This window comes from Drosophila mauritiana, chromosome 3R (assembly GCF_004382145.1).
Source record: "Drosophila mauritiana strain mau12 chromosome 3R, ASM438214v1, whole genome shotgun sequence".
Taxonomy (NCBI): domain Eukaryota; kingdom Metazoa; phylum Arthropoda; class Insecta; order Diptera; family Drosophilidae; genus Drosophila; species Drosophila mauritiana.
In genome coordinates, this window is record NC_046670.1 from 26,106,910 (window position 1) to 26,133,835 (window position 26,926).

The 26,926-nt window shown below is 44.6% G+C and overlaps 2 protein-coding genes across 4 annotated transcripts in view; one reads left to right on the plus strand and one right to left on the minus strand.

The window, feature by feature from the left end:
* LOC117145706 overlaps positions 1 to 26,926 on the plus strand; it is a 91,266-nt gene that overhangs the window by 31,311 nt on the left and 33,029 nt on the right.
* LOC117145383 lies at positions 5,539 to 9,676 on the minus strand. Of its 3 annotated transcripts, none has more exons than XM_033311017.1 (4): positions 8,980 to 9,676; positions 7,868 to 8,918; positions 7,238 to 7,807; positions 5,539 to 7,166 (listed from the first exon to the last, which is right to left on the minus strand). In XM_033311017.1, exons 1-3 carry the CDS (start codon positions 9,152 to 9,154, stop codon positions 7,804 to 7,806), a joined length of 1,230 nt encoding a protein of 409 aa, XP_033166908.1. In that variant the 5' UTR covers positions 9,155 to 9,676; the 3' UTR covers positions 5,539 to 7,166; positions 7,238 to 7,803. The 3 variants fall into 3 exon arrangements, with proteins under 3 accessions (XP_033166908.1, XP_033166907.1, XP_033166906.1); XM_033311016.1 differs by having other exon boundaries at positions 5,539 to 6,291; positions 6,354 to 7,166; positions 7,238 to 8,918; positions 8,980 to 9,675; XM_033311015.1 differs by having other exon boundaries at positions 7,238 to 8,918; positions 8,980 to 9,675.

Below are 26,926 nucleotides of genomic sequence, written 5' to 3' on the forward strand. Positions count from 1 at the left end.
AGATAGAGATTGGGAGATCCCCTCCCCACAAAGCCACCCACACATGTACAGAGTAAACTATAATGATATACTAGTATCTATTGAATAGTTTACATATTCATATCATGCATAACAGAGGATATAGAAGAATCCACCATTGAAAACTCTAGAACTTTCGTTGGCAGTTAAGTTTTGCAAGTTTTCCTTTAGATTTCGAAAAGATACTTTTACACAATTTCCTATCTGAGCTCACTTTTATGATGAATTTCCTATCATATTTCGATTATTTTCTCTGTGTGCACTCGGCATAGACTGTCAACTTTTCAGAGCCGAAGTCAAGGCAATAAAACTGAAATAATTGAAAACCAGACAGAGCAAATGGAATAGCAAGATAGGGGGGATTGGGGTGGGAGGCTCACTATTTGTGACCAAAAATATCTGAAAGATTAGATGGCGGGCATTTGGGAACCCCTTTTGGCTCCACTGCTGGCAGACTCCGAGTTTTTGGGGGCCAGACGACGAAAGCAACACACTTATGATTAATGTTCTGGCAAAATTGAAAATATATTTTTAACCCCACATGAGCAGCAACGGCGAGCGGAAATGAGGAAGTCTTGGTTTGGTTTATGTTCTGCCAAAAGAGTTGGGGTGGATCCGTTCTTGGGGTATAGTATGCTCGACATACGGGGCTGATCACGATCACCAGAAGTGGGATTAGGAGGGGGAGTGTTCGCTGGTACCATTTCCATAAAGAGGAAGTTGGAGTTATTGTAGATGAAATTCTCGGAAAGCGGCAATTGAATGGGGAGGATAGAGTTGAAAGGGGGAGTCTGTTTCGGGGGAAAAAGGCGGGAAATGGTATGAAGCTGAGAAAAATGGAGTTGAAGAATGGTAATAATGATAATAATAAAGACATTCTTACATTGATAGATTTATAAATCACAAATGATTTGGAAAATCAGTGGACCCTTGAAAGTATGCAACGCTTTTTGCAATCCGCTTTTAAAACCTTGTTTCTCCTTGGAAAATAATATTTTCAATTTAATTGGGAAATGGTTAAACTATTTCAGATTTGCAAAACATACACAACTGCCTTTGTTTTCAGACATCCTTTGTTTGTCCACTTGACCCTGCCCGATCTTCCTCGAAGTTAATTAAAAATGCATGAGCAATTATCGATTCTACGAATGATTTCATGGCATTCGCATTGAAGGCTGGCCCATAAATCTCCCCGGCTTCGAATCGAGATCAATGCACGTGCGAATCCCAACATCCAAGTGCTGGGAATGTTTAGAAAGACCCAAAATGCACCGGCAATTCGAGAGCAAATTGCGCAGTCGCAGAGTGGACAGCAAGATAAATGACCTGCTGACCCAGCCCATAAACGATGCTGTCACTGGGCAGATAGTTCCCAAAGTCAGCCAAAGAAAGATAATAGTAATAATAATAAAATAGACAGCAAACTGCGACAGACAGAAGAAAGAGTACTGCACTGTAGAATAAACACGCCAGGATATCAAGTGTACATGTCCCAGCTCGACTCTTTTCGGATCGTATCGTATCGGATGGGATGGGATGGCGAAGAGCATGAGTTATGTTGCTCGGACTGCGAAAGATCTCCAGTTTCTGGTTTCTGCACTTGCAACTGCAGTGGAAATCGCTGGCATTGTGCCCGGATAGATGGCCCGAAAGAGAGTATCGTGGGAATGGGCATTGTGACAAAAACTCGAAAAAAAGGAAAATTATCTGTGGGCTTCAAGTGTCGCCAATGCCCGAGTCTCAGTCGTGTTTTCTTAGACAAATGTGTCCAATTTTCCGTTGTTTTCCCATTTTTTCTTCCCACTGGCCACAAAGAAAGTGTAGTACGCGTTTACCATGCGACCGGCATCCTCGATCCTTCGTCCTCGCAGCCTCGCATCCTTGGGCTCAAGTGGTCAACGCTGGGAAAGACAATCGCAGACAGTCTAATTTGTGCGCGGGCCACTTGAGTCTGGGAATGGAAAAGAAAGGTTGGGCGTGCACCTCTCCGTGGACAAAAGTGAAGGAGTAGTCCTGCACCGAGTGTCCTGGACCGAGGGCAGATGCATTTGGCGTGCGTGGGAGTCAATTTTGTGAGGGCCAGTGTGGGCACGATGACGCAAGGGACATTATATTCCCTAAATGCACTTTCTCACGACCCAAAAGTAAGGTGTCAATTTTGGAGAAGGCAGAAAGCCGAGATTTCCAACGTGACTCTTTTCAAATCCAATTTCATGAGGAGAAATCGAATGTAATCTTTCTGCAATAAATATTTTGCTATAGAACAGTAAGTTGAAGTTATCGCTTCTTGGGATAGCCAGTGGTTTATTCCACAAGCCCAGTTGGTCGTATCAAACTGAATCTTAAACAAAATTTGTATACTTATTTTATGGACTTTTTTATGAACAATATAGATTACTTTGAAAATCATATTCCACCGACCATGCACATGTTACTACTACTTTGGACTATAACCTGTTCGTCGGGAATTAAGCATTATTTACGATCCAAAGCGACATTTTATGGCCATTAACACCGACTCTTCCGGTCGAAAAGGTCGCAATGTATCGTAAATCAATGGAATCCCGATCAAATAACTGCGATATATACTTAGCACAAAGGTTCAGATACGGCGGAGATTGCATGAATGGATCGCGGCGAAGAAGAACGAAGGTACATACGTCGATTTGGACACGGATGTGGCAACAATGTTGCTAAGTCTGTGCAAACATTTGAAAGTTTGCTCAAAGATAAGTGATCCCAACTGTTCGATAAGCATGGCATGGGGCAGCTACAGGCTCGATAGGGCATCCAGCAGATAAAAAGTAAGGGTATCAGCGTAAGAGTCTCGAGAAATCCGCGCTGTTTCCTTCATTTTTGGGCTGGTGATAAAATGAAAGTGAAAAAACCTCTGCTGACTGCCGAGTAATGTTTGTGCGATAAGCAAACATCAGATACGCAGATATGCCACAGATGCAGTCCAGATACAGATACATTTGGTCTCCAGATACGAGCTGGCCGACAGAAGTGTGCAAACATATTTGAACTTAGTTAAAAGCGCGTAAAAAGTCGATAAATGTCACTTATCTGTTTGCATAAATAATAATAAAGCCCACAGTGGTCAGGGGAGTGTGGAGGTTGACTGGCCAAAAGTGGTGATTCACCGAGAACAATTCGCCAGTGTTTCAAGATTTACCTAAAAAGTTAATAAGCTACATATATTGAATATCTTTCACCATACACTTCATTATGTACTACGATAGATCACAACATTTCTTTCTGTGTAAATTGTAGAGGAAACATGAGTCTGCGGGTTGCGCAGAAACGGAAATCGGAGCGGGTGATGCAAATACAGCGAACAAAAAAAGGAGAATTAGCGCCAGCTGCAGTCGAGTGACGTCACCGAGATATCGGCTGAACATACGCCCCCAGTTTTAACCCCCCACAGTCCGCTTAACCCGCATGTGTGCGCCAGTGATAAACCGAGTTTTTATGAATGGAAGAAACGGACTTCTGATTGCTTTATAACCGGCCTTCGTTATTTGCCGCTTCTTATCAATGGAACCCGGCGAGAATGCGGCGATAAGTCGCCTCTTTTGAACACTGACCTTGGGGGACGGCCGAAAGATACTGTCATAAGACCAGATGATGTATCCCGCGACGAAAGTGTGTGCAAATAATGGGGCGCTACGCGGAGCACATGTGTGTATCTGCAAATCATATTTTATCCTACTGCGGAAACGACTGCGACGTGCTCCCAGAAGAATTGCTCGTCTTCTCCAATTTCGCGTCGAATTTTAGTCAAGCGATTCGCTACAATTCCATTCCAGTCGGCAATTTATGCAGACTTATCGCATATGCCACATCGTACGAGTATGCATATATCTGCATACATATGTCATATGTTCGCGAACACTTTATTTTATTTTATTTTATTTGATTTTCAGCTTCTTTCAATATTTACTAAGCCCGGCGCGTGCTTTGGTTTGTCAATGAAGCGAATTATGTGTTATATGCATATAGTCGGGGGTATGATTCAATTGATCCAATTCCCAAGCCAAGCCAATACTCTGTTTTATTAGGGCCTCAAGTGTTGTCAAGCTTTGATAAGACTCCAAACATTATATACTAAGCAGGGCATTTCCATTTCTATTTTCAAGAATTATTGTGTATTTAGTGATATTGGTAAGAATGTTGCTGACTTATCGCATTTTTATACCCTCACAAAGAAGGGTATTGTGGTTAAGCAACATCTTAAATTTACGAATATTCGAAGAGTATTTCAATATTCGATCGTGAAAAAGCTAAGCCTTGTTGATCCATAGCACACAGCTGTGTTTGTGGGTATGTCAGCTATTTCGCGAATAACCGAAACAGTTAAGTGAAAAACGGAGAATACCCGGACATATTCCTAGAAATAATCCAATGAATCCATAAACATCAACCGCATTCCTGAACAGTCGGGTTTTATCGCTTTTCGGGTCATCTGTGAATGGGACTTCTGGCCACTCCCCGCCATTGACCAGAATCATCATATTGAATGGCCGGTGCTGTATCTCTAAGATATTCCTGGAACGCATCTGGGTGACACAGTCGCGGCCTCTTCAAAACGATTCGAGCCCCCGCCGCCTGGTGAGGGTTTTATTATACTTTAGGATCGCGGACAAAGGATGAGTGCTGGTTCGGTTGGATCGGAAACCTAGAAATTATGCTGGACAAAAGTGTTAAGGTTGCGTAGAGAAATTGTTTGGGAAATATGAATTACCAGACACTCGAAGCGAGTCCAAAACTCCCCGAAGAGTTACCTGCCGCGCTCTGCACGATTTTTTCCATTATGCAAGGCATTGTGGCAGGTTGCTCGACTCTGCTTCATGTTGCATCCACACTTTTTTAAGTGCCTGCCGTAAAAAATCATCGTTCTGGTTCGCGCGATCCTTGAAGTAGGTGTTAAACAAACAGCAGCCCGATGAGAAGCTGTGCGAAATCGCTCTACAAGGCAAAATGTATATCGCAAAAGGACGAAAGAATGGCATCCAAGGGGGTAAAGGTGAAAGGAGCAGAGGAATCCTTTATGGAAAGTAACTTCTGTTTAATTTGAGAGGCGACTTGAAAGTGCTCCTCGAAGGTATCTTGTGGTTTTCAAGGCTTGACCTTAGGATACTTGAATTCTGAACACTTCAGCTCATATTTCTAAGGAGTACTGCTGGTTTTCCTAAGAGCAGTCCTTACAATTTGTTCATAAATCCACTATTATTTTAGAGGACGGACCTTACAATGCTTTTCTTAGAGTATTTTTGAAGTCATCATATTGCCGGTGATTATATATTTTCTTTGGCAATGATCTCAATAGCCTTGAGTTTATTTATTTATTTACTTTGAAAACTTATCACTCCGCCTTGATAACAGCTAGTTGTTATAACACAAAGTCATTCCTTTTTATTTAGAAGTAAGAAGTTCTAAACTGCTGGGGAATGTGCAGAAACAATAGTCTTGTTACAATTACTAAATTTATTTGTCCCGCTAAAAAAAACCTACGATATTACATGCTTTTAACAAGACACGTTTATACCATGACTATGGCCATTCAATCGCGTAGACAAAGGCCATTTAAAAACCCATTTCATACAATTAATAACAATAAAATTACACTAAAATTGCAACAACACCGCACACCCCCAACAAGGCGGAACACAAAGGACACAAAGGCCATTGTCGCAGGATCTGATCCACTTGCCACCGCCGCTGCTATTCAAAGTAACTCGTAACTCTGGTCGCTTCATTCACGAAACGCACTGTACTATATAGTCGGGCACTGGGACACAATGGGCGTGGCTCTGCGCACTCGACTTCGAAATCCAGAGACACCGAGTTGCAGGAACACATTGCACGTGCGTGAGTGCAACAATTGTCCTGCGAACTGCAATTGTGTCATGTCCTGATCGCTGTTCGATCCTGTTTGTCCTGCACTGTCCAGCTAGAGAAGTGTACTTTTCCATTTAAGATCAGCGATGTGAAAATTTCCAAGACGTGATTTTTACGTTGTTTTTTCCTCAAAGCGTAGCCATTGAGCCATTGTTTGCGCAGTTCATTAGTTGCCAGGACTCGAGTTCATTTCGGTGGACACGTACATGTCGGGAAAATGCCGCCAAAAACGGTAGGACGGATTTTCCTGCCAAGCTTTGCCGCCTCAGCTGCGGTTGAGTGTTTTTTTTTGGTGCTTCTTGCGAGTTTGGTGCTTCGAACATTAAACTAATTTATCACCAATATATGCCAGGATCCTGGGCGCAGGATGGGCTGGGAAAGGACACCCCTTTCGGTGGGAATCGCTCGTGTGTTGGACTTTTGTGTCTACTTACCATAATGAAAACATTTTCAAATATTTTATGCAAAGTCCTGACATGACCTTTGCCGAACCTCAACTGCCGCGTCTCCCGTTGCGCTCGATGTCCTGTCCCGAGTGTCCTGAATGGGAACTGCAGCACACACATGTATGGATGGATATCGCATCCCATCCCTTACCGGTTCGTAATTTGCGATCTGAACTAGTTTTCGGCGTGGCCCTGTCATTATGTAGATTTTTCAGCCCGCGAGTACACGATCGCCCCACAAAAATGGGAAGGGGAATTCGAATACTTAGTGGAATACACCGATGTTGCTGTTAGTCGGGATGTTCCATGTTCATCGGGTTTGTTTACGGGGGTCATCAGGACTGGGATTTGTTCTCACAGGAAATATATGTGTGCTAGACCATAAACCTTGAAAGCACAAAGAGAACCAGATAACGATCCAGTCCAAATGTATCCACCGGCAAATGGGAAAAGGCAACACAAAGCCGCAATTTGGCTGGTGAAAATCATCGAGGTCGATCCATTTGCAGGACCATATACCCATTTATATGTGCAGCTCACCTACATATCTGCCTCCGCCGCGATGAGTGACTGCCGGGTTTGACTGCCTAGGCCGCAGGTACGTAGCGATTAACCGCCGAGCTATTGCCACCGCAATTAGGATCGCATCGGGATGCCCGAGATCCCAATAAAAGCCAAATTGAATCGGATTTGGGAGCGGGCAACTAGTGCAGGACCTGCAAGGATGCAGCTGATAATGGCAAAGAATTGCGTCGTCACAGGTTCACAGAGATGGCCGGCCAAAAAGGAAGACAAGTAGTGCTGGGGGGAAAAGGTAGAACAATTTTTTAACATCAAACGAATAAAGGTCGCTCTCGCACACTCGTATTTACTTTGGAAAAGGGAGCTCCTGATTTGTTGCAAGATTTCTCCGTAAATGGCATAAAAAACCGCTCGAGAAACAAGGCGACAAGCCGTGGGATCGCCGTGGCTGTGGCTGTGGATCGTTGTTAAGGTTGTTAATGGCACCCGACCTGTTCACGTCCGCGATCTCACAATGTTGGACAATTAACACGGCCCAGCAAGAAGAAAGCCAGGTTGTTGGAGGCACATCCTTGGGAATGTCGGGCAGAACAGAGGCCGCTACAGAAATCAAGGCCCCCTATTTCATCGCATTTATCGCATTCCCGCGCCCCTTATGAATTGTTCATATTTTGTGGATCATTCGGGCCGGGGCAGTACCTCCATCAGCTGATCCAGGGGATTAATTATGTTGACAGGTTGCTGCGATTCAAGTGCCTTTGAATTGGAATTAACTTTTTGTGTAATACGTTCACGTTTCATTCAAGCAGCTCCTTTCATATCTTCCAGGAATCTACGTCACATCCTTCGGTTTCCCTCAATTTAGAAAGTGTCCAACTTATGTAATATATCTTTGATGTTTCTTGGGAAATGTTGCTTAGCTAATATTATATATGAATTATGATATATATATGATATGATTTGCATTTGGCAAGTCCTACTTTTTCTGTGCGTACATCTGATCCACAAACTTCGAAATGCTGGGTCGGTCTTGCATCTCGCTGAGCTGTAGGTCGACATAGTTCTTGGTTCTCCGATAAGCTGCCACATTAGTGTAGCAGTGATGGACGTAGTTCTGACCCAAACTGGATAGTACGGCGTAGCGGAGATCTGACTTGGAAACTTTTCGAAGAACAGGTTTGGGCTCAGGCACTAGGGGAGTGATCGGCAGAAGGCTCGGCAAGGATGGGAGCACTGGACTAGAGGCAGGGGGTGGTGGAGATATCTTAAAAGTAACTTTTGGAACAGATTTACTAGGAGTTTGAGGCTTCTTTGGAGCGGGTGGATCGGCAGACTTGTAGGGCACGGCATCCACTTTCTTTCGGATGCTTAGTAGAAGCTTTGCCGAACTGGAAAGACCCTTCTCTAGTGCCCTCACCTCGTCAAAACTGGGTACGAATTCCAACAAGTTGAAGCTCCAGCGGGAGATTCCATTGTCTTCGGTTAATGCATAGGCATAGTTTCGATCAGATTTTCTGGCGGTAAATGGGTTATAAGCCGTGGGTTCTACCAGTTTTTGAAGAAGCAACGATCTGATAGTTGGTGGCTTGGAATTCTTCTCTAATTCTTTCTCTGCCTGCCCTACAGGAGCTTTGAGTGGCTGCGAAATCGTGACCTTTGGCTTATTAAGGGACCCAGAGTTTTGACGACTTCCCTTAATTGTACTTTTTTCTTTCGCCTTGCGACAGCTTAATTGGTGTCCCTTGATCAAATGTGGACTCGATTCGATGGCATGCTCCATGTAAGAAGTGCGACCAAACAGCACCATGGCGTAGTTTATGTTACCCCTGCCGTTCCTCACGCTGACTTTCTCCAAATCCCCGAAATTGCTGAAATAGGTGAACACATCCCGATGGGTAATGGCCTGGTCCAGGTCGGGAATGAACATCAGGCGATCGTTTTTCGCCTCGGGAGGCAGTCGTTTCGGTGGCTGGACTGCCACTATGCCAGGCTGGTACGGTTGGAGCTTCTCTTGCAGGGAATGGAAATGTGCTAGAATAGTGGAGGATTCAAAGTCCGTAAGAAGCTCAAAGTCCCTGATAGCCGTCCTCACCTGCCTTTTCCTCATAGACACTAGCTTGTTCAGTGATTATGGCTTCCCCAAGCTGGGATTCACTAATCCTGGCTCTTTTTGGCGAAGGACACGAATCAAGTCCAGGCCAGTCCAATGGCGTGTTGGTCACCCCCAGTGGTTCTAGGGAAATCATTGAACCCCACGAACTATCCATGCTTAGCAGTGTTTTTAAAGCCGAGTTGAAATACGCTTGGTTGATATACAATCCCAAAGCCAACCCGATCAATGACTATTTATTATTAGAGTCGTGAAAGGGGAGTTTTCCATTAAAAATTGTCATTCATACCAATAAAGTCCCTAATTTTTAGGCAGAATCTAAAGTCTTTCCCCTGAGGTTTCCCCAAATCCTTATGAGTCAAACCTACTCAAACCTTTTCCATTGCATAAATATAAATTGCACTTTCCGTTCATCGAGGCCTGGGAAAATTTGTATCCGTTTCGCACAAGGAAATGATTTGGCAAACTGAGCACAAATATTTTCATCGGAAATTTTATAAATATTTGATGAAACTGAAGGATCAAAGTCGAAGCCCCATTCAAGGTCCCCAGAGTGGTTGCCGTGCCATGAATGAATATTCGTAACGGTCGGCATTCCGGCTGCGATTCATGAAACTGTTGCCACCAAATCGTGGCCAAATGAAAGGAACCAGTAGGCCAAAGGCAAAAACCCAGCTGGAATGCGTTGGCAGTTTGAATGTCGCCTCAGGTGACAAATTGCAAGGCTTGCACAGGTTGTTCAGGCAGCACATAGCCGGTGTAAAAAGGACGACGACTCAATGACGCGGCAGGTTCCGTCGAAAAAATGTGCCATTTCGCACCTCCATAAAAACGTGTCCCGAATGGGTTTCCCTGCCATTTGCCATCAATGGACTGGGCGGCCTTCGGTTTCGGTTGCATAATGTTTGACTGCTGGGCGGAAAGTTGCACATGGCTTCTAATGTGCGATTTGCATTCGCAATCGGTCAAGGGTGCACAGGATGCGATGAATGTTTACCCAACTCGCAGGAATCAGGGCGCATCCTTTTCACCCGTTCAGTTTCCACATCCTTTGCCACCCAGGTTACGTAAGCCATAAACAAGTGGACCATGGCAGACTAATAGACTTGTTGCCAAGGCCGCAGAGATCGCCTCCTTCTCACGCCTCGACTGCATCCGGGATTCCAGCTAAAAACGCGGCAATATCCCTCAGATACTCGGATACTTTGTGCGGACGTGAACTTCATTCAGGCATTCATTGATTCATTCATGAACATTCGCCCGCAAACAATAAGGACACAACTAGCAAATCTCTCGAGCACTTCAACGAACAATGAGGAGCCCAAGCAAATTTCTGTACGAGGACATTCGGTGTTCTCACGTTCATTTCGGCGATTTCCTTCGTCTTTGGGTGTTTTTTCGGCTCTTTTTTAATGTTGGCTTAAACCTCAAGTGACCGAGGGTTTGATGATGATTATGATGAGCTCACAGGGAATTTGCGAAAAAAATAAACGAGAGAGGAGAAAGGAAAGCGGATACTCAGCCACTCAACCGGGTGTCCCGGCATCCTCATCATCCGCCGATCATCCCGGATATAGTTCGATATTTTTTGCGAGTTCGGTGCTGTGGCTCTTTCATAACGAAATTCCCTGGAATGCCCCAAGAACACATAATAATCAGCAGATAATGCCGTTGATTATCTCGGGAATGTCTATTCATCGCCTGGCGCTGTGTCCTTCGAGTCCTGCCGCCTCGAATTTCCCTCGCCGTGTGCGGCCTGCCAAAAAGTGAGAATTTATGAGGTTTTCACCAGCGCGGCGCTGGTGGTGAGGGAGTTTCCCTAGAAGTTGCGATTGGAGCCGTGCGGCAACTGTGGGAAAACTGCATTTTCCGGCCTGACTTTGGTGTCTACCAGGAATTTCGGCTTTTATCACGGATGCGAGATGTTGTCGCCTGTCGCTCATTGTTTGTACCAAACACAATTTAATTTGATTACAAATCAGAGACAGACACACATTTGCATTCAAGACTTTTCCCAGCCACCCCAGAACTTGGGACCTAGAACCTAGAACCCGCATCCGAATCCGCATCCGCATCCCCGTGATTTGGTCAAGACATTATGCAGTCGCTCGATAAGCACGAAGTCTGTGTCATTGTCGCCTGATGAAGATGAATGATGTAATAATTCCGTCATAAAAATAACGCATACTCAGCACACTGCTAGCTCGATGTGCAGGGTGGATTTGCTCATACTCGTACTATATAGCTTTAATGCGAACCGGACCAAATTAAAGCTTGGAAATCCTCGGCCAGCTGCCAGCTCAACAAGTTCTGAATGCTGTGTGTATACCATGGGTTTTCATTTAGAACTGGTTTACTCCGCCTAGCCTAACCCCATCATATCCATTTACATTTATCGCATTTCCCGAAAACCCCGAGCAGCTTTGATGTTTCCAAAAATGTCGGATTGCCGGGCCGGGAGGAGAAAGTCGAGAAATCCATTAGCATGCTCAGTCGGGCAAATCCATCATAAGCCATGCCTAAAAAAGTACCTAAATCCCCGTTCGCCTTGACCCTTCTTCAGCTTCAGCTTCATCATCTTCTCCCTCTTCAGAGTATCTTGTGGATGCTTTGGTCGTGCATCCTTTTGTTTTCCAGATACTTGGATACTTGTTTTATGTCTTCGTTCCGTCGGCTGGTTGCCCTCGCCTCACCTTTGGCTTCGTTTTCTACAACTCTCTTTTCTACGTGGGCCAGTCTTCGATGGATTTTGTTTTGATTGCGCTGTCCGTTCGGTTGAAGACCCCATTCCCATTCCCATTCCAATTCCAAGTCCCAATACCCAATCCCGAAGACCCCATTCCATCCTAAAACCCCCACACCAGCACCATTGCCTTTTCCGATTCTTTCCTCCTTCTCGTTTTGTAAAGTCAAAGTGTCGAATTGTAAAGATCAGTCACCTTTTGGTGGATCGCAGGCCTAGGCGGCACATACATAAATGGATGTGTGCATATGTAAGGCATCCATCCCATAGATACATAAACATTTACATTCCTGCCCCCTTTCGACGCCTTCTTTTCGATCACTGGGAAAAATGAGTTCTGATTCATTGAGATATTTGTAATAATCCATTTTTAGCTACTCTTTACTCACTCATGTGTTTTTCTAGAACTTACTTTACATTGCAATTGTAGGTAATGTTTTTCTGCCAGTGCCGTGGATCCCAGCCATACCCCTTTATTATGGCAGGCATGTCGCCTTCTTCCGCTGCGATTCCACTGTGTGATCACGACCAGGCTCACTCCCTGCCTCCCCAAAAACATATCCAATCCACCGCAGAAGGTATCCGAGATCGGTTCAGTTCTATGGCTGCACGCTTATTTGTTTGTTTGCGGGCTCCAAACTGGTACTGGCATCCGTTCCAGGGCGTTCACTGTACCCGCTCGGGTACAGTCCTCTCCTGCCTTGGTGTTTTTCCTGATTTTTCTCCAAGGGGCGCAGGTCCAACAGGTTTGTCTAGTAACGAGTACGTGCAGTGCCGCTCCCCACCGATTTTAATGCTTCTGTTGGCTTCTAAGAACCCAGTTGTTTTCCTTTCGGCTCTATCTGAATGCCGATCGAGCCCCCTTTCAGTTGGGCTAGGAGTCAAGTTTACTTACCTACCTCACCGCATCGCTGTTTGCCGAGACTTTCGATGTTGCGGCATGGAAACCCTTGCGGAAACTCGGGAGGAAATCGTTCTATAAGCCGATTTGCTGCCGGCGAAGACGGAAGGAAGTTGACCAAATGATGATGCGTGGAAAATACTAAGCAGCGGCACAAAGGCTGGGAAGTCAGGGCAAAGACCTCCAGCGGACAACTTTATTTGGGGAATCATGAATTTTAATGTGGTCAAGACACGAAAGTGTACGGGAAATAATGTTTCAAAGACAGAGAAATTGGAATTTATCCATTAGAATGTCGGGAAAGAATTAGCCATTAGGATTATTTGATGCATATTGAGTAGTTTTTAATTCTGTGCTGTTTAATAAGAACTTCCCTTAATGATCGTATTGATTTTCTAATTTTATGGCCCCTCGTTAATGTTTTAATGGCCAATAATCGTTTAGTAGACCCCAGTCACGCCCATTTGGTAACTCGAGTGTTTCGCCCACGCAGTCGATGCCAAATTGAGATGTTGCATTTTATGGCTAATTGATTTTAATCTCCACTGCCTCCTTGGTGGTCACAGAATCAGCACACAAGTCCGTATACATTTCAAAAAAGAGGCCAAGGGAAAATACAGATATGTCTCGATAAGGTGGTCATTTTGCGCATCATCATCATCTCAATTTTTGGAGAGCAGGTCCTCTGCCCCGGGGCAAATAATTATGGCAAACGCAGATTAGCTGCGGATGAATGGTTCCAGAGATCTCTGGCCAGTTATCAATGGCACCCACAGTGAGGTCCATGCAGCTACGTCTATCTGAAGTTTCGGATCTGCCAGATGATAAACGCATCAATGAACGGGACTGTCAACAAAGAGGAAAAGCGAAGGGAAGACATGCGGCAAAGGATTTCATTTAGTTCTATTTATTTTCCCTGCCAGTCAGCTGACTGACCCGAGTTTTCCAACCCACTTGAGGTCCAGCCAGATAATATCTGAGTAACTCCAGCTCCTATCCATCCTCGTTGCATGGATTTTTTTGTATTTTCTAGTTTTCTGTTTTCTGAATTCTGTTATCTGGGGTAGAGCAAAACGGCCTAGGACAAAGACACTTTTTGGCGCTCTTTTTCCTGGCTCGGGAAAACATTTTACTGTGAAAGGATTTTTGAAACGATCTTTCAAGAAAAGGATTTGCCGCACTGCTGTTCATTTCTGTTCATAGTTTGGCCGCAGGACCAAAGCCAATAACTCCTAACAGTGTGTGCGCATTTCGTAGTCGGTATCTGCAGACTCACATCGTGAGTTAGGTCGGCTTAGGCCTTATATTTCCATTTCCATTTCCATTTACTATTTCCCATTTCCAGAATTTGCATGTGCATGGGCTGAAACAATATTCCACCCACACAGAGACGGGGAATATTCATTAGGGAAAGCCAAACAAAACCAAACAAAACAGCGGCCAAGTTAGTTATTCTCTCGATGCTTTGCCAGCAATATTTTCAAGTTAAAGCAGGCTTATCCTGCAGCCAAATCCATGTCCTGCTGGCCGGGTCCCATTGTAAATTGATTAACTATCCGTCCACAAAGGCAACTACAGGTTGTTCAGTTGCAGTTCGGCTAAGAGCTAGTTAGGAGTTAGATCGTTTTTCAGCATATCTCGGATGGATCTGCCGAACCCGGCCACACATGCAGGACCAATATTCCAATGTCTATTGAGTCGGAAGTAAATGTGCGAAATGGCTTTGTTCCCATATGAGATCATCCAGTTTTTGTTGAGCAAAATGCGAGCTGGCAGATGCCAACTAGTCTTGAATATCGGGTATACACATGTAGATAGGTGGATAGATCGATCCATTGAGCAATCTGTCGTCAAACAGTTGCCGCCCTTAGTCCTCGTGCTCATCCCTGGACAGGTTCGGCTCATATGCAAATTATGTACAAATTGTTCAACTTCCTGGAAGCCCGCACTCATCCAATAGCTCTATGTAGGTCTTCTAGTTCGGGGTTTGGTTTTTGTTTTTTGCACAAGTGTTTCCCTTGCACCGGAAGTTTTTATGATTTTTTCCGAGGAACTTGAAACAGTAGCTGGACTTGCGTAATGTTTTGCCTGAAGAGTCCTGAAGAGTTTATTGTTTTTTGATCAGTTCAGTTTTATTGTCTCGCAGGACTTACGCTCGTGCGGATCCTTTGGAAGATCCTTCGGCGGCATAGATATATGGGGAAATGCATAATAGTTTTTCACACTCTGCCGCTAAAATCCAAAGGATATTGGATCGCCCGAATTTTGACTCGAATGTAAATTACCTCGATTGTTTGAACAGCGTGTTAAGAGCTAGGAATCGCTATTGTCTATAAGGATTTTATTTTCTATATGTGTTATTTAAGGGAATTTCAACAACATTACAGAGGAATTGATATACTGCTTTAAACCCGATAAGATAAGGATTTTTTGGCTGCTTTGGAAACATTTACATTGCGATAATGATTTGAAATATTAAATCAATTTTTTTGCCCAACAAGCAAGAGTCGGTCCATTTGATGGCTTTGTGGGTTCAACCACAGATCAGATACGGCCGAGGTGATGCAAAAACCAAAGAATGTATCTACTTTTGCCATCTCATTGGGGCATGCTAATTGCCTTTGGCCAGAGTCCCAAAGAAATGAGTTGTAAATGAGCGAAGGCAACTGGCTGCAAACAAATCCTCGACATTGCCAATGTCCTCGAACCGCAGGAGTGATGGTGTCACAATGCTTTGAGGTGGATGCGGATTCCGCCAGGAGATCATTAATAAACCGTTTTGCCAGGAGCCAAGATGCACATGAAACACGCCGACTTGGAAAGTCATTCTAATGATAATATCATCAAAGGACTTTCGATCCATAACGGTAACCAATTGATTCGCCACCATATAGATGTGTATATATACACATATGTATCTATCCTATCTTTAGATAGAAATCAAACAGTGAGCACACGCCCACAACCTCAACTAACAAGCCGTGAAATTATTTTTTTATTTTTCGGGTATATGTATCTAATGGGCGATGCATAAATCGCTGCGTTATGAAACAGCAATTAAGTGAGGGCAATCAGGGAGTGAAGGATCCTGCCACAAATTGGTTGAATGACCCCCGAGATGATCGTGAGAATCCTAGTAACCCTTCGATCAAATGAGTTCTGAAGAGGTTACACTCTAAAAATTAGACGATTGCGTTTTAGTGTGTCATTAAAATCGGACTGTTTGTCTGCGATCTGTGGAGTGTTTCCATCGAATCCCTTCCATCTCACATCCAACGCTCCAGCTCAGTTTTTCCGTTGCGGAATCAAAACATATAATTTTCCCCCTTCCCGAGGAACAACAGGTATGGATGGAGTGAGCTAGAAGTAGAGCTGAGAATCTCGGGGCACAGAGGAAAATCCAATACATACAGGTAGGAGGCATATAGGCACATAGGGTCTGAGCTGAACAATAGAACCTGTTTGACGGAGGGGAAAGTCCAACTGGAATCGGGCCCTCATATAAGAAGACCTGCTGAGATTTCCTGCCGCAAGGAAATGGGAAAAACAAACCCGAGAGCAGAAGGATGGGCAAAGGAAAAATGATAAATGCCAAGCAAACAGGTTGAGGACAGGTACCAGGAGGGGTAATCGTAATCTCTGCGGCCTCTGGAGGGGGTGGACTCGGAATCACATGGAAGACCCATCTCCCAGTAGCCCGAGGAGGCCTAAGATCGAAGCGAGACCTGCACGTGGACGTGAATGTGTGGTTGTGGATGTGGATGCCCAGGATCCATCGAGGTCGTGATGATGAAGCCTTTTCTTCTCTATGCGCACTGCGCACTTCCAAACGTCAAAGACCCAATAACGAGTTTTGTATTCAAACGCGAAGAAAACGAGTTGAGGATCTTGTGGTTTTTATGGGGGTTTGGCTTTTTCACAGATTACCAAACAATTTTCCATTCTTCTCCACTGCGCAGGCGTTCCAATGTAAATGACCAAACAAAGGGGCCTGGGGAATGTGTGATATTGGGATCCCTCGTTGGCCTGGGAAAATTGGTAAAAGGGCTGCTGGAGTCCCTCCTTTGGACCTCGGACAGTAAACACAAGAAACTGATTTTTATATGAGCTGATCCGTGTGCTTAAGGTCCGAGCCAATGCATTTGTAAATTAAATATGCATTTTTTATAACGTCCAGTTTGAGATTTCAAACAAAGGAGAAGAGATGAAATCTCTTTTTTCAAATAATCATTATGGACCTTTTTTGCTTGTCTTACCAATTATTTAAAAATATCCAATCTCAATTTACTGACCTCGGACAGCAGACATAAACATTGGAGAATCAGAGCTCAGATGGACCGACGTCTTGGGAATGTTTTCATTTCATTGGCATGTAAATAAAAGTCTCAAACACATGTGGACAATGTTGCAGGACAACGGCGGCATAAACAAAACCCGATCGCCGGCTCTAGGACTCAATAAATTGCCGCTGATCCTGCGAAGTCGCGACTTTTGACCCAAAGTCGAAGACAATTCACTGTACGCTGCTAATGAGTAGCCAGCCAGGGGTTACTTGAGATCTTATCAAAACACAGGACACAGATGAAGACTCACAAATCTGGCAGGATAACGGTAGCGGCGATCGGTTTTCATTAGATCCTTTTTGGCGCTGCCGCTCCGATTTGTTTACGGCTATGTGTTTATTACGGGCACCCAGAAAATAAGAGAGGAGAGTTACGAGCGGTTCTGGAAATCCGAGTCGCCGGCGCGGAATCCTTGAAGTGGTCAACCTCTGGAAACCCGGCCATATGTCGTCGACATTCTTGTCCTCGGTGATATATGCATGTTTTCATCCGTCTCCTCCGTTTTTTGGCTCTCCATCTCGGGATCCTTGGCATGTGGTGTTGATTGAGCAATTTGTGCGATCCTATATGGCATGGTATATATATGGTATATGGTATATTCTATATATATGTGGTGCTAGTGTGCTCATTGATTTGGAAGCTGTCAGCGTGGCTGCTCCAATTTCATGGCCGATTTGCTCAAGTGCATTCTAATTGACGATCAGATCGAATCCGCTTCGGCTTAAGGACTATCTGGCCCTGAAACTTGAGGACATCTGGTGTCTTTTTAATTATGGTTCAAGGTTGCTGGGCCAGAAAGGGTTCATCTGCCTAACGGTTTGCCAAAAGGGTAGGGTATCGAATTTCTGTTTATATCCCTATATTAATAATCAAAAGAAGAGCTTTATATAAAAGTTTGTTGTGTTCTTTAGTTACAAAAGAAAGACGTGATATTTTGTTCTATATAATTGTTATATCCTGGGAACCTGTGTAACCCCCTATACCTTCGTAAATAGCTTCTCTGAATCCATCAATTTACGACCGCAAACATTATCCAATAGCTATAAGGCCACCCAACAATTGAAAAGATCATTAGCAGGAATAAGATCGTAAAAATTCGTGACACGCGAAAATAAAGCAAGTGCCGCCCACTAAAGGACCTGCCAAAAAAAGGACCTCGACAGCCATGAAATTGCAACATGCTGGAGTCGGTGCCATTACCCGATCCTTGGCCGATCGGTAGATAGATGGACCTCCCGGGAAATCAAAATGTTCAATTGCACACAATTGCGGACTCGAGTGGCGTGCGAAGGACAAAGGACGAGACAGAAGGATGACCGAGGCAACAAATTTATAGGGACACAAACACGGGCCGACTGTCGGCGTCTTAGAATCAAATGCACTGCGTCATCGGCGAGCTCGGCAACCAAAATATATCATAAATGCACACAGGTTCTTGAGTCGCCTTTTATTTTCTGAGGTTTTGCCGCCCTTTTATGGGTTTTATTCTGTGCTGGTGGGGAAGTACTGGTGGTCGGTGGATTTCCTAGAAGCCAGGCAAATACAAAAAGACTGGGCGAAAATATTATGAGAAAAAACACAGGGAGTTATTAAAGGAGTCCCAGCCACTTGTTCGTGTTTCCCCAGCTATATGTACACTTTTCGATATTTCTTCAATAATATTTATTTGCTTGGGTAAAGGATTTGTTTGCTCCCCCAAGGCTGTTTGACTTTCGAGCCATATTCCCAGCGAAGGAGTGTGAAGGAGTTGGCAAGCCGATTATGATTTGCCACCACACAAGTCGAGGTCGAGCTCTGGTGACGCGGGTTTTATGGAGGATTTCGGCGCAGGACTTTGGCTAACGTGTCAAATTGACAGCAGGACACTTCTTCCACTGGCACTCCGATCCTGCTGCAATTTCGCACGGTCGGGAGGGAATACCTGCGCCTGGCCCACGCGGCGCTCGGTGCGGGGTATCCTGCCAGAAGATCCTGACTCGATCCAAGCTATCCAGGCGATCCAGACACCGAGCTCATTAAGCGTTCTCCTGGCTGGCGCCTATCCTGCGGAGTGCTCTCAGTTTGGTGGCTTTGCAATTAACTGCATTGTGTTTCGACCCGGGCACACGCGCAACGAGTGTCCTTTTTCCGAACAGGACTCTGCTGTGACAATCGCTGCGTTTTTCACATTTTTCACTCCTTTGCAGGCCAATCTAATCGCGTTTTGCTCCTTTTACTTCCTCGCCCCTCCACCCGCTGCTTAATTGCTGGGATTAGAAGAGTCAGGACGCAGGACATCAAATCCAACATATGGCTGAGGTCCTGCGATAAAGTAGCCCCGATCGAACGCCCCCCTTTTAGTTGGCGAAAAAGAAAAGCGAAAAACGTTGGCCAAAACATGTGCTGGACAAAGTGCTCCTGTGGGAACGCCCTCGCTCCATAAACGTATTTTATTGATCTGCCAACCCATAAAGCAGAAATCAGGAGTACACGGCTACCTGCCCAAAGGACCGATCCTGTGCACTTGAACTAATTGACAATTGAAAGGTGAGAGATCGCAGTTAGCTGATAGGACCAACGGATTTTTGCGCTCCTTTGTGCCCCGAATTTATTGCGTTTGTCGAGAGGTTCGTCCTTTGTTTTCCACACAGGTTTCCCACTGCTCGCACCAAAACAAAGTGCCAGTTTCTGGCTCTGACATGGACTATTAATTTGATTTTTATGTGCACTTGTGCAGTTCGCCCTCGCCTTTCGCCTCGATCGTTTTATGGCAGTTTAATATTTTTGCGCCTCGTCTTTGTTCGCAGGAAGCCACACAGGGACCTCCAAGATGTTCTATATGGTGCATGGTATATGGTGTACAGTACATGCCCCCTCGGAGCGACCTACTTATAGGGTAACATGTATGTGGAACGATCGGTGGCGGTGTAACTCGATCGCTTTTTGGCAACTTTTGAGTGCTGAGCACATGGTGTGCTACGTGCCTCCAAAGCTGGAATCCCCTCAAGTGTCCATTGATGTGAGCTTCCTGCTGCTCGGACAGCTACTGGAAGGATTAAGTGCCCTTTTAATGTGGGAATATTGTGATGAACACGAAAATTATGGTTATCTTGGGGGCAGAGAGCCCGAACAGTGTATCAAGTTCAGGTTTCAGTGAATCTGCCCAAGAAAATGTCAACAAATTGTAAGGCGATGTGGTTGCCCTCGAAACTCTGGGTTCATTAGCTCTGTCCTTAGGCATTCGAATCGATAAACAAGCATTAACTGGAACAAATCTTCTCAATATATGTCAATGAAATTGATGATCCTCTTTAGAAGTCCTGCGTAGAATCATTAGATCGAATTAAATGTAATGGTTCTCGAAAGACTGAGCCGTTTGTCCACAGATTGTCACTCTATTTCGATCTCCTTAATTTCAGATCATTCATTTATAGTTTTCAATTTTTGTTTCCATGCCTGAATCCACTTGTGATTCTCCCAGCTGGAGTTCCAGGAAACAGATCATTGCAAACCCAAGCTCGCCCAACTGGTGGTCAACTAGGACCACCCCAAAGGAGTCGAACTTTCCGAGTCCTTTGTGCAGCGGGCGGAACTTCCCACCGAGCTGGTTCCACTTGAGAAGGTAGCCATATGCCGACGCCTACGAAACCATTCCAGCAATAGATCCTGCCATTCCGCCCAAGTGCGGCACGTCCTGGCCTGTTTCCGAAATTAATAATTGCAACATTTCGCGCTAAGTGAAACCAAAAGTCAAGAGTTCCACTCTTGTTGTTTTTCGAGTCACACATGGCCGCCAGGAGTCAGTTGGTCAGTTTTATGGGTGAATTACCAGATCGCCAGGGGCTGCGCCGCGTGAAGCTCGAAAAGGGCCGAACAGGGCCGAAAGGACAAAGGCAAACACCCACCCATGTGTGGGCCAGATGAGAAGGTCCTTGCGTGCGTGACCGTTACAAACGAGCCGCCCGATGACTCAGTGCTATCTGTATCTGAACCACGTATGCATATAGTCCAAGGATCAAGACGCGGGTGCGCAGGCGCGCGTCAGTTGGTCTGCAAGTCCTAACCCTTAAATGCAGCCGGCAAAGTCGAGAGCTCAAAACTCAAAAACTCCCTCGCCCAGCAAACCACCCTGTTCTAGTTTAAAGTAATGCCCAAAAACTACACCTATCTTAGAGTCGAAAAGTATAGGAGCAGCCGCCGTTTGGCGCGCCCACATTGCCCAAAGTTGTTGTCCTAGAATATTTTCATTTTAATTGTTATGCTGATGTTGGCACGAGCCAACATATGTCCTGGAAACATCCGTGTGGAGTGTCATTGACTGGCGCTGCTGTTGTCTTTTGGCGCCCAATTCTCGAAAGGAAAACTCCCTGCTATCGCCACTATCGGGGGTTGTCCTTCTCGAGGAAAACTGTTAGTTCAGCCACTGCCACCGTCACCGCCACCGCACCACCATCCACATTATATCACCACCACCAACGATCACCACCGATCAGCAGAGCGCGACCAAATTATGCCCAAGTTGCTCGGCTGCAGCGCTTCGCTGACCCCGTGTCTTTTGCCTTGGGTTTTTCGACTGCGCCTTCAACTTCGACTTCCAGCCCGACTTCTGCTGGCTGACGACCTTTTGGGCCTCCTTTTCTGGGTCGTGGAGTGGGAATGGGCCAAGAGCACGCGCTTCCACAAGCCATTTCCTCCACTTCCTCCACGGCAACCGAAATGTAATGAGTCGGCTGTGTCAGGTGCATATGCAGGATGTACTGAGAGAAACCACATTCCGAAATGATAGTTAAGCCTATTGTCATAACAACTCGAATGTCTTGATAAGACGATTAGGAACCTGGGATACAAATACTCTTTTCTCATCATATATATTATTTTTATGACTATGCCACAGCAACTACAATCATATTTTAATAGTTAATACTTAATAGTTAAGATTAAGATCGAAAAATGAAATAGTATTAGAGTAATGAAATGAAATTATTATAAGCAAAAAATATTGGTAAGAAACAATCTTAATCAAAGTACAATACTTTTTCCAACTTTTTCTTTCACTGTTGTGTCGAAATGACCCCGACCGCGACCCCAACCCTAAATGAGCTATGAATTTTCTTATTTTCTAGCCCTCTCGCTCCGTCCTGCTGGCTAGGACGCGCCGTCTCTTTCTCGATCGCGTAATTACAGCGGCCAAGTCGAAGTTTTTCCTTATGAGCCAGCCAGTCCAGGTCAAAGTGGCACTACCACTTCCACCGCCACATCCACTGGCGGCACTGCGACATCGGGAATCGAATGCCGAGGAGCGGTGCTCATTAGACCAAAGCATAGAGGGTGCATAGACATCTGTAGGTTGCACGTAGCACGAGCTATGTCCTTATGTTTAGCGCATTTCGTTGTAATAATTTGAAATTTTGATCAGGTGTTTCTTTTTATGCATTTTGGCTTTCTTTCCGCCCGGCCGGTGGAAGGGGCGGGGTTCAAAGGGGAACTAGGAGCGTTGAGGTCGACGGACCGTGTAACGCAACTGCAACTGCAAGTGGCCGACTGTCTTGTCTTAACCTGGCTCAAAACGCTCAACAAACGGGCAGGAAACTCGGGGAAAAAGCGCGCAATTTCGGGTGGTTCTTGAGCTGGGCTATTTGGCATTTGAACCGTATCGAGTTGGGGTATTCACTCGAGTGTATGCCAAAAGCCTGATTTCGCAGGTGTGGAAATGTTTACCGGTTGCCCAGCAACACTGCAATAAACAGAAAGACTTATTCTAAATGAATTATATCTCTATAGTGGCACTTCCTGTGGGGCCAGGTATATTCCCAGATATATATTACAAAGACAATGCCCACACTACACCCATTTCACGAGCTCCACATCTGCTTCGCCCACTCTCCAAGATGTGGGCACTCCTAGTCGAGATTCCCTGGGCAACAAATGCGTTGGTGCAACCTGATCCCATCCAATCCAATACGATCCGATCCGATCCCCCTGCGTCGGCATGGCTCTGAACTTATTGAGCAATTTATTTTTTTGGGCGGCAGACATTGCATAAATATAAATATTTCGTTTGCATGGACAGCCTGCTCCAGCAGACGATGAGTGCACTGCGAGTACTAATGAGTGCCAGATCAAAGCCAATTTCAGGGGCCCACGTAAAGTCACGCAATATTGTGTGGAGGCAGGATGCCAGGATCGCCCTGAAAGAATGGGGAGCGTCGTCTTGGGCATCCAGGCAAATTGCCCTTAAAGGGGAATAATGGAAATAAAGATTGTAGAAGTATCTGCAAGACACTGTTACTAAGTATCTGCACATTTGCATTCAAAAAGTTATGTTTTGATTAACTTTTAAACCACTTAAAATAAATTCATTGCTGTTGTTTCCTCACAACGAAAGTTTGTAATTTCGAAAGTAGTTTTTTTTAGGGTATTTAAACAATCGACTTTGTGCACTTTTGGTGTCTTCCTAATTTGTTCTTGCAATTGCACAAAGTTCCTTTGTTTTCTTCGCCAGAGAGAAAAGCGTGCAGCGCACGTACCTTTGAAATGATGATCCCGGCAAATTGAGTTTCAGTTCTGGCTGAATGGGTTTTTGGGAGTGCTCACGAAAATTGCCGAAAAATGAGCGAAAACGTGCGATCCAATCGAGCCACATGCAAATCTAAATCGAATCGAAACTCTGAACCCAAGAACCAGCGGTCTGCGGTCCGAACTCGAACTGAAACCGATCCGCTTAACTTTCCCGACCGGAAAGTGCATCTGAAAGCTGACCAGCGGACAATGGCCAGGAGTTTACAGGGGAAGAGGTTAAGCGATCTAGTTGGGTAAAACAAACAACTCGACGGGCTGAGGACAATGGAAAATCCGGTGCAGGCTTTTCTAATGCAATTAAAATTTTCTTGTGTCGTAAGTCAAATGCGAATCGAAGCGTAACCCGTTGGTCAAGCCAAGTGTTTGCTTAGTTGCGGTCAGTTGCGTTTGCTCAAAGGATCAGCGTTGGGATGGGATGGGATATTGTGTAACCGATCCGGCTCCTTTTTATTCCAGGGGTCAGCGGAAATCGCGTTAGGGCATCGAAATGCCGAAATTAAGCGTTAAATGGAAAAACAAAAGCTTAATCTCAAGAACAAGGCCATGAAAAGACAAACTAAGCGGCGCACAAAGGAGCCATAATTGCGAAGGGGTCATTCCTGCACTCCGCGGCATTGCAGGGGTTGCAATGGGTTAAGCAGGATGGGTGGGTCTGGTCAAGAAACGGCAGCGGGATCGGGATCGGAATCGGTTGTAAAATCGGATCTCGATGGGGTGGACACTTGAACCCGCTGCTGGATGGTCAACGGCGCATTTATGACGATGGCAACCGGTTTCCAAGCTGCGGTTATTTGCAGAGTTTTGACGCTGGCCGCGTAATGAAGATAAACGATTTACAATAAAATTTTATTGTCTTTACACCACCGTACAGCGACTTCCGAGTCGCTGGTCGAGCATATTAATGATTGGCTGACCACCGAAGAAGGACGAAGGAGTCGAAGACGATAGCCATGCGGGACAGGACCCTGCTGATAATGCATTCAAAAAGGTGTCTAATGCGCAAATCCTGTTTAGATAGGACACCCAGCATAACGTGCCCAAGTGACAGGGATACAAATGTGATTTTTCTTGACCGTTCGATTCGCCAGGGAATCAGTTGATTAGGGAAATTGTTTCTTTAGGTAAATCATAACAACTGCTACTTATAGGTCCTTTCTGGAACACTGTTGCCACTTTTCCAGAATATTTTTGCCTTTGTTTTAAGAACTATAATGAATTGTATGTTCTTAATGATGTCCTTGGGCTCTATAACAAAGATCTTTTATATTTAAACTAAAACATAAAGCTTTGATTGTTCCTTAATCTTTATAATATTAGAAAACGTTGTCATGGTCACCTTTATTGTAGAAATATTCTTCGCATATTCCATGTATATTTACATGGAGATTTTAAGTAAATGTAGCATGTCTTAGTACTGTCGAGTATGGCTAGATGACGCTTTTATATCCTGTGTAAAAGCCAATGTAAAAATATAGGCTCAACATAAATATTAATTAATCATGATATAGGAAATGATATATTTCATTTATCTCAATACTCACTTACCAAAAAGCTATCATTGGACATATATATCCAGATTTATACTTTCTTAATGGTTCACATATGAATATGGCCATATAAATTAAAGAAAAAGCGAACATCCATAAAAACTATATTAATATGCAGTAATTATGGAAAATTTTACGATTCTTTCAAGTTATTTTATATTTTTAAAAGACTTAAAATTAAAAATTTACCTAATTGCAGTTTTTTTTGCATAAATCCCAAATATATTAAATTTGTAATAGAAGAATATATGTAAAAGCTATTTGTTTTAGCATTTTCTAAATATTGATTAAGTCGTGACACAGGATTATCCTATTAACGCCGCATCGAACCAATAAATGCAATATTAAAATCAAATAAATATCCAATCTCTCAGAATTGACAAGACATTGAAAATCCAATTAATTTTGATGAATTTTTATCTGCTGCACGTAATCTTTATGATGAAATCGAGCCGCCAATGCTCGACAATTACTGGGGTTAGCTCTCGGGAAGACCTTCATGTCCGGGGGCCATTCGCGATTTGATCGGATAATGTCCGGCTTAATTGCACGGAACTTGCCAAAACAGCGCGTAATGAGGGGGACCCATCGCATTCATGCGGCGGAATATTGCAACCCTCAGGGGCAACCCCAAGACTCCATTTTCGCATGGGGTTGAAATGGGGTCTCTTAACTGCAACAACCTTACATATGGCGTTTTATTTTGCTTACGCATCGATTAGCATCTAGCTGCAATAAAGTCCCCCAAACTTGGGGAACTCCCAGGAGTGTCCACTGCTGACCCATGCCAGAATAAATACTTTTAACCAACTCAGCTCACTCGGAAAGGAGGCAACACTTAAAAGCCCTGTAAATTGGGGATTCTCAGTTCTATTTCCGACGTTTTATTGTGCTCGGAGGGTTCAGCAAGTCGCAGCCTTTGACAAACGAAAGTCAAAATATTTTTATTAAAATTAAAATTCTTACGCAGACGAAGGTTTGTGGTTTCATTTTTTCATTCGGGTGCAATGGCAACCCTTGGAGCCTTTGTCTATGCATGAATTATTATGGGGAATCCCCGGCTGGCGCATCCCTTACATACATTCTATATTAATATGCGGCGCAGTCTAGCCGCAAAATTTTAATCCTTTTAAGTGAGGCCGCCAGACATCGGGCAAATCGTTTAATCTTTTTATTGAATGGCCCTTGGAGTTTTGGGCAATCGAAGGAAAGAGTTTCGCATCTGGTTTGGCGGGCATAAATCTAATTTCGAATGGCCGCCTGTGTGTGATGACTGAGACTTCCCAACTCCTCCTTTTGGCGAATGCAAATCGTCGTCGGCTTACTGTTGTCATAACAATTCCATTAACGAGGACTGTCTGTCTGATTTGGCATATTTATGAGCTTAGGAAATTGAATTGAATTATTCAGAGCGACAAAAAGGAGGCCTCTAATACATGATGGCATCGTTGCTGAAAATGAATTGTATTGGCGGGGGTTTCCTTCTTTCTTGACTCGCAAAATGATTGTTAAATGTATTTCATACCAGATCGAACAATCGGCCAAATAATGAAAACATTTTGGCATTTGGCAAATGCCCCAAAACCGCACGAATGCAATGTGTCTGGTCTGGTCTGGTCGGCGGCGCCCCACGCACCATCGAGCATAATAAATCCGATTCGAATCTGATCTATGCCAACATCAGGGGTTGACATTTAAATTAACACCCATGTGGTAATGTGGGCATGGCGCCTTTTTGGGGTTGGAATCAGGACCTGTGCGCCAGGACTTGGCTCAGTCCTTTCGCTTAGCTGCTGGCAGTTGGTTGGATTCAAAGGCTGTTGCTTTGGTTTTGACA